Source organism: Coloeus monedula (genome assembly GCF_965178545.1).
Source record: "Coloeus monedula genome assembly, chromosome: Z".
Taxonomy (NCBI): Eukaryota; Metazoa; Chordata; class Aves; order Passeriformes; family Corvidae; genus Coloeus; species Coloeus monedula.
Window position 1 is genome coordinate 64,097,933 of NC_138822.1, and position 13,051 is coordinate 64,110,983.

Here is a 13,051-nt window from a genome sequence, read left to right on the forward strand (position 1 = left end):
TGCTTTTCTGTTTGGTCTTCTTCCAAGACAGATTTTGGCCAAAAATGAAACCCCAAAACAAACACAGCTTCTTGGTAACAGTAACTTCTAATATCAAGTAAGTAAAAATAATATGTTAGGTAAAAGAGAAGCAACTGTTTGGTACAACCAGTATATAAAGAAGTAGTGTTCTTTACCTCTGACACCTTGTGCTTTGCTCTAACAGGAGAACAATTGTTTTTCAATGGACAGCATCAAAGCATAAATGAGGTGCAAGCAGACAGAGGAGATAAGTTAGCCCTGTGTTTGAAGCAGCATGCAGGTGTTTCCAGCTAAGACAGACCGAGCTTCTGCAATGTGCTTCTCAGAAGTACAACCCAGACTGCAGCACTTGGTCATGGCTGTTTTGCCTGACAGGTTCTAAGTTCTGCTTTGGAGGGGCAAGGCTGGCAGTACAGTATGAATCCAGTTCAACCTTGATTTAGGACTGCTTTAATTCAGTTATGAAAAGATGAATATTTAACCTTTCTCTTTAGATCTGAAGAGGGTTCTTTTTTCTGTAATTCCTACCGTAGAAGGCTTCAGTCTTGTTTGTCATGCTAAAAAATCTTCTAATTTCAAAAAAATGAGACTGGTGTGTGTCTTTTGTAGGAGCTGTATTCTGACTGTTGTTTGGCCAGCTGTTTCTTATTGTCTGGGGAATGAAAATTTGGAGTCCTAAGGCACAAGCTACTCTTACAATAGCCACATCTGTTCTGATTAAGTAATGGCCACTGAAAAAAACTTGTTGAAGAAATGCAGAAGTGTTCATTTATTCAGATGATATCATATTTGGGTCTGAGGAAAGCAGTGGCTCTGTTCAAGAAGTGTTTCACTTAAGAAGAGTCAAAATTTTGAGGATGGGAAGGGATAGTTCTGCAGATGGCATGAAGACCGTGTTGATACCAAAGAGTAATCATATTGTATGTCCAATATCTCTTAGGAAACACTATTTTTTACTTAAAACAGATTGCTCTACTAATTCCAGGATTAAAATAGTGTATGGTAACCCTATTCCCCTAAACTGTACTGGTATGCCAGCAGGAACAAGGAAGGGCAATTGCTTCCCAGTTCGACACTTTTCAAGACAATATGTATTGTTTTCCTTGGATTTTGTTTAATGAACTAGCAGATCCCATTGACAAAAATATGTGATTTGATTCTGAGAAGATGGCCAAATCAAGCTATCTAAGGTCTCACTAATGTGCAGGGAAAGGTGCCAGAATCAAGGGCTAGTTACAGCAAAGACCTGATTAGTTACAATAATCAGATAGAAGATGTGTTCTGATTATGTGTCCAATATTTCAGAAGATAAAAGAGGACAGATTCACCCTCAGCCTGACCACTGACTGAATAGATTCTGTTTTCACATGCAAGGCTGGGGGTCTTTTTAGAAAATATCCCATTATCTCACCCTATATGCCGTTGGCTTTCATAAATGTGAAATGCTGTTTTACATTCACAGTCACAACTAAGTATTTCACACACTTAGCATCTCCCTTATCTTCCTTCTCTGGAGTATGTGAGCTTCCTCTCAGTGGCAGTACACTTGACTAAAGTGTAAAAAACCAAGTGAAATCTGTCTAAAAACAATTGCTGGGGCATTTAACTTCCTTTGTGCAGACATGGCAGATGAGTTATCAAATGACAGATGAGAACATTAGTTCTGACACTTTAATTCTTTTCCTTTTCACTTTCTACATTAGTATGAGGAATTATAACCATTCATATGAGGACTTATAGGAAATTAAATTGTTTTAGTTACTCTGTATACATGACACAATTTGCCATGTCAACACAAGGAAGGAGCCTCTACAGATTCCCTTTTTCAGAAGGAGCTCTGTACCCTTGCTAACATGAAAAGACTGAGAAAGCTCAGGAGTGTTTACCTCCTTCACACCATTCTGTTCAGACCCAGAGCTGCTTCTTATTCACTTTCACACTTTCATCCAGACAGTTTAAAGGACTTGAGGTTTGGGGTATAGTAATTCTTGCCATTTGCAGCCGGGCGTTATATTGCTATTGTTCATGATACACCTGGGGAAGAGAAATGCCTGCAACTGAATGGATAATCAGGCTTTAAGCCTCAACTCTGTGTTAGCTTCGTTCGTTGCTGCTGGATTCAGTCAAGTATGAAAAGCATTTCTTATCTTACATAGTCTTTATCATATTAAGGACAAATTGCATCTCAGAATATATTTTCCTTCCAAGGAGTAGATTTTTTTTCCTCCCTCATACAATTCTTCAGAACATGATGCAATTGATCTTTGTTTTGATAGCATAAATTTACTCTTATGGCCTAATTTAAGTCTAGTGTAGGATAATAGGGCTTTCATGTAGCAGAGGAGTAATGGAAGTTTGATGTGATGGCCAAGCCATGTGATGGTTTGACCTGTTTCATACGGCATTCTGATAAGCAATCTGTGAAGTACTGAGTTGGTGAAATTACAGCTAGAGGGCTTCCAAGAATTTTGGAGAACAAGACAAATTCATAATTTTTGCAACTATTTGATAAAACACACCAAAACAATAGAGTACAGTTCAATATGGATGAATACCAAATACCACTCTTGGGAATAATTAATTGCTACAATAAAAAAAAAAAAAACAACCCAACCTACTAATCAATAGGTTAATAGCAAAGAATTTGAGATTTATAAAGGTTCAAAGCTGAACATAATTTAAAAATCCTGTGCAAATGGAGGAGAAAGGAAAGCCCATGCTTGGGTGAACAGACAGGGATGTTGTGTGTTAAGATTCATTCCTCTGTTTTTAGCACGAATAAGACTTTGGTGAGATTGCTGTGTCCAGCTTTCTTTAGGTACCACAGGTAAAGAATGTAGGCCAGCTGGGAGAAAAGCCAGAGAAGATTAGTAGGAATGATTTAGAGATATACAAAACATGACGTAGGGAGAGAACTAAAATTTTGGGATTGTTTATTCCAGAGGAGAAAAAGGACATGATAAATCTTTCAATACATAAAATATTGCTGCAGAGCGGAAAAGGTTATTCATTCAGACTGGTAAAAGAAGTTGCGGGTTGTGCTACAGCAAGGGACATTTTGGTAAGATTTTACGAAAATATTTCTGAAGACAATAGTCATGCACTGGAAAAAACCCATATGTGGAGTATTGAGGGAGGGAGGTTAGACAAACCTCTCTTAAATTACAGAAGTACATCTGATTATGTCCTGTCTGTTCTGACCTGAAATGATGTTTAGTGGCTATGTTATTATTATTTGGAAACTCAGTAGAAATAGGATGCTGTATGTATGCAGAGAGCCAAAAAAGCATGAAAAGAGAAGTTTCAGGAATATTTGTTTCATATGTAGCCCCATTAGATGTTGGTGTAGCTTTGGTACTCAACATTCTTGATTAATTCACTGCTGTTAAAGGACTCTAGACTTTCGTTTGGTCCTGTTTAGCCTTTGCACAACAGCACCCTTTTTTCCCCCTTATTAGCATTGCAGCCTGTATTCTCCTTTCCTAATGTTGCCTATATTTCTGAAGTGCAATAATTAGTGCGCAATAGAGCACAATAATCAGTTCACTAGTTTGTGAATAAATAGCACCTCAGCCTCCAAACTCTCTTTTTAGGTGCATTCATACTATTTATAAGTGTGTACTTCAGGTATTCAGGGTAGAAATCAATAGATAACTTGAGGCACTGAGCCTTTCTTTGTGTGAGGTATCTTTGGACTTGCCCTCTAACCAGGAGTTTAACATATCTTTCTTCTAAAACTACATTCCACACAGAGTGTCCAGGAGCCAAATGCTGTCTGTCCATAGCTGCGTGATACTATATTGGCTTACTCAAATGGCTCTGAATGCTTGTGGCTTTCTGCGGTCACAAGGGACTACTACTCCAAAAGCCACATTGTGGAAATAGCAAACACTTTGTCACTATGGAAGTTCCTTACTTGCCTCTCCCCCTCCTGTCTGGAACCTGAACTAAACCTGCAGTCTGACAACTGAAAGACAAACTTATATTTGTGAAATATAGATCAGACCAAAACATTAGAATGGCCAGGACAGAAAGAGCAACACTCCACCGTCTGCTGCCAGTCTCAGTAATGTTGCTGCTTTGACCAACAGTTCACAAGAAGTATTCTCAAAATTAAACAACAATAAAAAAGGTTGCTTACCCTGCTGGTGTTTTTATCATATGGTAAAAAGTCCCAGATTTCTGCATGTTTTGGTGCTGTCAGAAAGCATGGACTTAAATGGCACTTTAACAGAGGAAGAATGGCAGGTATTCCACAGTTCTGTAGGGTAAAAAAACATTAATTTTCCATATTGAAAGCAGAACTATTATAGAATACTATGCAGTGGCCTGTGAACCATGATTGTCTGGCTAAGATTCTTACACAGCTGCAGTACTTTTCCAGCTCCTTCCTCAGTCCTCGGGGTCTCCTCTTGTGGTTCTGTTCCTCCAAATCTTAATTACACTTAGTCTGATGCACTGAGATTGTTTGGGTGTCAGCTGATTTTCACATGCTATAATGTTCTGGTGTACATGGCAGAGCTTGTCTGGTGTGGATTTTGTAATCTTGGGAATGTTCACAATGATTTTAGTCAGCAACAATGACAAGTTTCAGCCCCTAAAGAATTAGTTTGCCAGAAAAACTGTTACAGATTGACTAGAAGTAAAGTCTATGGATGAAAATAATTTTCTAAGAATAGAGCTTGAGAAGAAAGAAACATGCTTGTTTTACTCTAATTGCCTTCAGAAACACTTGGTCCTGGTACTAATTACTTTGGCTTTGAAGACTGTGTTGTCTTCACCTCAGTATTTTTAAAAAGCTTTTTATTGGAGTTCCGGTCATTACTCTCCTATCCATTCCCTGTTTTGAGACTGCAGCTGAGAATGTGCTGTCCTGTCTGCTTGTGAAGCCATATGTCTGTGTTACAAAGTCCCTTTTGAAAAATATCTTTTTTGCATTTTTAATATCCAGGTAGCTACTGAATTCACATCTATTTCTCACTTGTGCATTCATATTTCTGGTTAAGCTCAGGAATTCCAAAAATAATATCAGAGAGGAAAACTCAGAAGCTCATTGCTTTTGTGGCTTTTTTCACTGAGGCCAGTTTTAGCCCATGTTGCCAATGATCAGTCAGTACACTTTAGTTCTATATTGTATACTTAAGCTGTGTGTGCAACAAATGATGTTTTCTTAGCCTCTCCATACAGCCTATTAAACAGTGGTTGGAATACTTCCATCTGTAAAGCAAAACCTTTGGCATAAATAATATTGTCATTTGGATAGGCTAGACATACTTTTGCAAAGTGACCTTGTAAAAATATTGTCTGAGGTATGACTGAGCCTAAGTTATATGACAGTGAGGTAGTATATTTTGGCCTCTCTGGTATATGAGGTCTCATCTTGTAGCAGTGAAACCACCTGAAATTAAACAAAAAACAGTAATGTGCATCAGATTTAGAAGCTGAAAAAAGCTGGGCTGAGTTTTTGGGTTTTTAAAATCTATTTGCAGACTTTTATGTAAATTCTTTGTTTGGCAAAGGCGAACATTGCTTACTGTGGTTTTCCTGTCTGATGATTTTTGTCTTTGTAAAATAAAATGATATGAAACACTGGGAGGAAAGTCTTTTGACTACATTATAAGTAAATCTGGAATACTTGGGTCAGAATTATTTTTTCCTCTCCCATTTACAGCTCTTTCAAATGCTTTTTTGTTGTAATTTGGGATAATTTGGTTGTTTGGGTGCCCTACATCCTAATCTATAGGGCAGGGATAGGTATTGTAGTTAATGACCCCATTTATCAGCTCATGCCCCTGAATCGTTATCCAGATGTTCATACTTACTATACCATCTTGCCAAGTCTACTTGAACAATTAGGACCAACTCATGCTCTGACATTTGAAATAATTCATGTGTTTTAAGTGTACACTTTTCTGTTTGTATATTCTATAAATGTAAGGGAGAGCATACTGTAGCTGTAATGGAAATCTTTTTTTAAAATGACTGACCACATACTGGCGGTTATTTTCTGCCATTTCAGTGAAATAGCTTTTGAGATGGAAGGATGCAATACCTCATAATATAGGTCAGACCATGCTTCCCAAGACTGTAGAGAGTCTCTGTTCAAGCAGGTGACGAAGTATCCTTTGAATGCAATGTTGTATTAAAATCTCTTTGACTCAGAAGTTACTTCTGAAGAAGAACATATGTGATTTTGGAGCCAAGTTTTCAGTAGAGGCTACAAAAACGTGATCTTCCAGACTGTGTTCAATATAAAGAGGTTCAGCTTTCAATGCTTTACTGCTGCCAAATAAAGCTGCCAAAACTAAAGGGTATCCTAGGGCTGTTCTGTAACTGTGCCCTTTTACTACTACAAACAAATCACAGAGGGCAAGTGTATAGCTTAAATAACCTTATGAATATTGGACTGGACTTTCAAGTCTGTAATTCCCAATGACATAGAAATATGACTATCATATCTTGCTTTGTTCCAAAGCCAGTGAATTTCTTAAATTAAAAATAGGAACCATAGTAAAAGCTGTTCATATCAGGACTTGTTTTCTCTTCCATATGATCTTCTAGGTCAAGAAGTGTAGATTTCCCACTTACTTTCCCTATAATTAATTTTTTTTATTTAGATTTGGTGAATTAGTCATAAAAAGGCAAATTTTTTTCTGATGTGTTAAGGTTTAGGATCTTTTTTTTTCTCCAGAAGGTGCTATCTTGTCTGTAGTTTTCTTTCAGGTCTATAAATTTAGAGTTGTTCAGGGAGGGTGCTTTTTTAAACCAGTGTTTTAAGAGTAGAAGGTTATTAGTACCAACCAATTTGTGTTTTAAAAAGAGGTTTTAATTTTGTTTTCCAAAAAAATAGCTTTCAGGCTTTTGTACTGTTTGGAGTAATACCAGATAACAATTGTAGGTTACAATCAGCAGATCCTCATTCTGTGGCCAGATCGGTATAATGCTATTTTCGTATGTGTTTCAGGAATAATAATGAAAAAAAAAGATATATAGAGGAAGTGTTTAAAACATAAAAAAATTTAAGTATAAAGTCTACTCTCTGAAGCTTTGGCTTCATGTCTTTTGCATTTGTAGTATGTACAGAATCTACATATGCACATAATAAACAAAACACAGCTTCAGCTTTTGTGTGTGACTTGTCTGGTGGATTACAGATTCTCCAGCTCTGCACTGTGAAACCAGGAATCATACAGAGAGCTGGTGAGGGCAGTGGGGCAGAGGCTAGCTATAAATGCAACAGCTATTGAAAGACTGAGGAGGGGGAGGACATAAATTCTTTCTCTGGCCCTTGGTAATAGAGGCTCACAGGGAAAACATGATGACGAGAGAAGTGGTGACGAAGTCTGTAGAGGCAGAAACCAATTCTTATGTGTCTGTGTGAGATGCATAAGAAAGACCTCCACAAGTGTGCAGTAGCTTTTTAAACACACTCTTCCAGTCTGTGACTTACAAATGAAACTTGTACTGTGTGAGCACGTTCTTAAAAAAACCAAAAGAAGTGAAAAATCAAATGGAAAACCCCATCTGTGATGGATACTGAAGTGGAAGTGAATTCCTCTAAAGAAAAAGTACTATGAAAATGAATTCAGAGCAGTATTTTGTTGTGACAGCAGCTGAGGTGCACCGGCCTCTGACAGGCTGTGTGCCACCTGCCCTGGGTGCCTTGCAGACCAGAACTCATCCATCAGAGATCCCCCTGTGGGTTCAAGGTGTCTGTCAGTTTGCATGAGGAATTTGTGACTATCAAGCTGGAATGTAGCACATCTGTCCAGGATAACCAACGGAATCACTTTATGGCATTAGACTGGGATGTAGCAAACTTCTGGTACTTACTATACCAGTAGGGCAGGAGGGTGCTATCAGATACATTCAAGAACTTTTCAGTTTACATGCTCTGTGCTGTATATACATCATCAGGAACTTTTAAAGTGTAGCCACTATATGATCAGCTCATTCTTTCTTACAGTGAAAGATGTAAGCAAATACCTACATCTTTTACTGAGAATACACAGGTAAGAAGACCCCTCATCTTCTAACAGCCCAAGTTGGTCATCATTTAAGTAATGACAGATGCACATATCTCTGCCAGAATGAGGCAGAGTCTGGAGCTATGCTTTCTGTCTGAAGCTAGTTTTTATGTTGCCAAAACATAATTGTGTCTCTTGCAAACTTGACGTCCTCTAGACGAAAGCAGAGAACATTGGTGTGTAGTTATTTTAACCATTATAGTTCAGACACTCTTCTACTGGGGAAAGGAGACAGTACGGGAAAATCCTCTTCCCAAACCTGTTCATGCTGGAAGCCAGCAGCTCAGGGGAAGTTACCTAATGTGGCATTGCAGACTACACCCCTAGCAGCCTAGGCATAGTGGCTATTTGACAGAAATAAACCAGGCTTTGTTGCAGTTCAGGGTTTTTTTAGCTCCCAAGCAAAAAGGGCACATTGTACTAGCTGTTGGCATCACTGACAGGATTTGAGGCAAGCCTTTAAGCTCTTCTCGAGGATCTTGCTATTACCAGATGTGACCTAGAAGGACCTTATCTACTCAAAATCCAGCTGGTTTGGAAATGAAAATGCTGACTTTACCAACATAATGGTATCTGTAAGGATGAAAAACTTTTTCCCCACCCTTTCTTTTAATTTAGGAAAGTCACATTCCCTCTTACAAAATGAAAGGCTCAATTAATGCTTATATTAAAAGAATGGCAGGGATGACTGGAAGGAGATGTCTCACAGAACATTTGTCAACACTGGCCCACTGTGTTAGTAGCAAAGGTGATGTATTGAAATTGCAAGTTAGCTGCCACTAAAAATTGGTAGACCTTTGCTGGTGTAACTCAAAATTCAGTCATAGTTGGGGTTTATACCATTTTTAGCTTAATGTATAGAGTAATCAAAAAAGCAGGTGGTGATGGTGGGGAAGCAGAGCACACAGAGCAATTTTAAACACTGACTTGTCTACAGAAAGGTTTACATATCAGCGTTGTGGTTTGCATCTTCAAGCTAGGCAATCTGTGCACGTAAGTAGCATTTTTAGGAAGTAAAGCTTCACAAGCAACTGTTAAAACATTGGTTTTAAAACACAGACAAATGTTCCTAGCTGTATGTTACAACTATGTAGAGATTATGCGCATGCTTATACAGACAGGTGAGGTGGTGGCCATAACGGTGGACATGGAGGATGCTTAATAGATTTAAGAAAATATCATCAGTCAAAAATCTCACTACCATAGAACAAATTCTTTCTTCAGCCACAAAACCAACTGTTCCTTCCATTTTCAGCCATGAACCTAGCTCAGTATGACTGTTTCACAGAGGGAGACACCTGCCCACATTTTATTTCCCACTTGATTTTCAATATTGGCAAATAAAAGGTGTAACTCTGAGCACACACATTTCACAGTCTATAAAGGATACTGCAATGCTGTACCATTCAACATTTCATGTAATTATAGCAATGCCAGGTAATGAATGAAATAGGTTTGAGTTAAAATCATTCTGGTAGCTTGGCAGTAGGAGAAACAGGCAGGATTGCTACTGGCAGAATGGGAGTTACCTGTGACACTGCAAACTACTTGTTTCAGAGAAGTGGCATCATTTCAACTTCTTTCTGTGAGGCTCTTAATCTTTGGTGTTGACTTTACCTGAGAATGTACTTCTAACATAAACTTTTCTTAACTTTGCTCCAGACGTCTCCTAAATGAAATACTTTTGCTTTCATGAAATGAATAAGATTTAGACACTTCATCCTATTTCTAAGTGACTCTCAGTTGACTAGTTGTGATAATTTGATTTTCAATGTATACTTACCAAGAAAATGTCAAGATAGTTACTCTCTTCTTCTTGTCAGGTTACTAGTCCTGGGTATACAAACCTCTTCCAACTGAGCAGAGCCCTAAGCCTCAAGTTAAGTTTCCTCTTTATGCTTCTTTAGTGCTTAAAACTGGGAATAATCTAATACAGCTTACTAAGAGCTGCTGCAGGTAGTCAGCAAAAAGATTCAGCTAAGAAGGGCGTTAGTCAACTTGTCCATTTATTGACTCATGTATCCTCCTTTAGCTTGCAGGAAAAAGATGAAATTAGAACTTTTTTCTATGTCAGGGGCACTAACTGTCCTGGAATTGATGCTCAAGGTTCTTTCCAGATCTAGCCCTCACCTTCCCCGTGCTCACCACCTTGTCCTCCCCCCCATCTCCACGAGAATGGGGGTTTGATATGCTCATTTCCTGTAATGACTGATTTAAGATTTTCTCCAGGAAGCAATGAATAGAGGTAGTAGCACATGACATTAGATGTTCTTCACTTTGCCAGCAGCAGCCCGACAGAAAGTGACTTAATGATTAAAAAACTTTGACTCACTAGTTTGTGAATGGCTGTGTTAAGGAATGTAACCCCTCTTAACTTCTTTACACCATGGCACAGTATAATTCACTCAGCCTAAGAGGGGGATAATGACAGCTTTATACAGGATCTCACTTCACACCTCCAAGCTTTCTCCTTATCTCAAAGGTTGCACTGTGCATTAAAGCTATAGCCTGTATTAATCTAACCTCTGACATTTGGGCCATATTAACCCACCAATGCAGGTTTATGTATCTCACACCTCAAACTCTATCAAGAAATTTGGCAGTGGCAGTTTGATAAGGACGCCATACCTTACTGAACTTGTTCTAAAAACAACATCAGCAAAAGCACTGCTCTGGTGGAACTTTTTAAAGATCTTGTTCACTCTTCTTTAGCTATTGCCCATTTGGATAATTCATGTTCCTGTGGCACCAGAACTGCTGTAAAGAAGGAGCAACAAAAATTCCTCTTTATCTGTAAAAATATTAACACCCAGGGTTGTAAAAAATGCAGAAAACCTATAAATTGGAAGCTTGAGCTGTTCAATTTTAGATGACAGAATAATTGTTAAAAGCAGGGTTATGCTTTTAATGAGACTGATCACATTTTCTTCTGTTTCTGTACTGGACTAATTAACAAACCAATATTCATTACCCGCTACTTTACAGTGAAAGTTCTACCAAAGAAATGTTTTTGGTATTGCAACAAGTGGTTTAAGCAACCATTACAGCATATTCAGATACTCTTTTTTTATTCATGTGGTATGGATAGTGAAATAACACATCCAAAATGTATTATCCCAGCTTCCCAAGCTGTGATCTGTACTGGAATGCGTATTTCTAAAGAAAGAGGCAACAGCCAGATTCTCAAATTAAACTTAGCTTGTTTCAGGAAAGCTGGGACCATTCTAAATGCATCACCTTAATCCTGTGTCAAAGTGGTTCAGGCAGGCAAAGTTTACATGTCTTTCAAAGAATAATGAAAATAATTAAAATTGCAGTTTCATAAAATCTTAAAAGCCTGCAGATGGGGTTTCCATCTTCTAACTTCACTCTTACTTTGACAAATTCTTATTCATGAAAACTTTTTGATTACACAGTGATTTTGACTATTGCAATTAAAACACAGACCAAAGTCAAGTCAGCTGTTTTATTAAATACGTAATTCTAAAAACCTTTAGAGAGGTTGGATAATGAATGCAGTGAGAGCACTTGACCGCACAACTTAAGAAACAATGATAGCTCTGCTTCAAAACTGCATGACAGGCTCTTGAGAGATTCTTTTTCACACTTGTCCAGTGGTATTTTTAGGATCAGCTTACAAAAGACCCAGTGCTTTATTGCAGTCACTTTCCAAGGCAGCTCTGGCTAGCTTTACACTCCTTTTATCTCCTTTCCTTTTTTTCTCTCATTATCTTCTTGCTTTCTTCTCTTCTCCTCTTAGTTACAGGATTCCGTGGATCATAGATCTCAAAAGTGTCTTCATCCTGCATGCTTGCATCTTTCACCTTTCTGCTTCTGTCTTCAAACTGAAGCACATGTGACATCCTACAAAAAAAATCAAAACAACAAACTCCAAATCAGTGAAAGAATAGAAGCTGTGATTTGTAATTATGATATGCATGGCAAGATTTCTGATTTATTTTTGGGCATAGCAAAAAAGAACTGACCTGGGTTTCTTTTGTTGGTGTTTTTTTAAAAAAAATTTCTTAGAAGACCCTTATAAGGTAATAATTTTGTAAACACTCCTTTTGAAAAATACAGCTGAATACAGATAGAGTTGTCTCTGGATTTTATTTCTCATACTAAACTCTGTTTTCTTGTCTTTTTCTGTTTAGCATATCTTCCAAAATGTATGGCAATTTTTTCCCAAGAACAGGGAGTGTTTCTCAAGTTTTCCTATTAGTCACTTTAAACACCTTTCACCAGGGTGGAAGATTTTACAAAAGTGGGGAAGAGTTTACAAGGAAAATGCTTGAAGTAGGTACACAGAAGATCAAAAGGGGAATGCTTCACGTCCTGCTGCTCCACATTAACTTGGTACAGATCATGCTTTTTAATTCCCTGAATACCAGACTAAACAAATGCCTTGTTCAAGTCAATGTTTTTCCTACTGTTGATTAGAAGTTTCCCCCCCACTAGATACTTCCTAATTTCACCAAATTTCCAATTATCTCAAAACATCACTGTTACATAACTGAGAAGTGGCCCACATGAATCTCAGGAGGTTCAACAAGGCCAAGTACTAGATCTTACACCTGGGTCAGGGCAACTGCTGGTATCAACACAGGCTGGAAGGGGAAATGATTCAAGCAGCCCTGCCAAGAGGAACTTAATGGGTGCTGGTGGGTGAGAGGCTGGACATGACCCAGCCATGGGCACTCAGAGCCCAGAGAGCCAAACGTGTCCTGGGCTGCATCCAAAGCAGCGCGGCCAGCAGGGCCAGGGAGGGGATTCTGCCCCTCTGCTCTGCTCTGCTGAGACCCCACCTGCAGTGCTGCATCCAGCTCTGGGGTCCCAGCACGGGAACTGCTGGAATGAGTCCAGAGGAGGCCACAAAGGTGATTAGAGAAATGGAGCAGCTCTCCTGTGAGGACAGGCTGAGAGTTGGGACTATTCTGAAGGCTCTCAGTAGATCTTACTGTAGACTTTCAGTACACAACAGGACTTTATATGACAGATGGTGA

General features: G+C 38.6%; 1 protein-coding gene across 1 annotated transcript in view; it reads right to left on the reverse strand.

Annotated features, from left to right (window-relative positions):
• Nucleotides 1–11,500: 11,500 nt before the first annotated feature.
• CWC27 (CWC27 spliceosome associated cyclophilin) overlaps nt 11,501–13,051 on the reverse strand; it is a 99,417-nt gene continuing 97,866 nt past the window's right edge. The window contains exon 14 of the mRNA XM_082301372.1: nt 11,501–11,912. Within this exon, the coding sequence (XP_082157498.1) occupies nt 11,750–11,912 (163 nt within the window). The 3' untranslated portion in view covers nt 11,501–11,749. The remainder of the gene's footprint in view (nt 11,913–13,051) is intronic.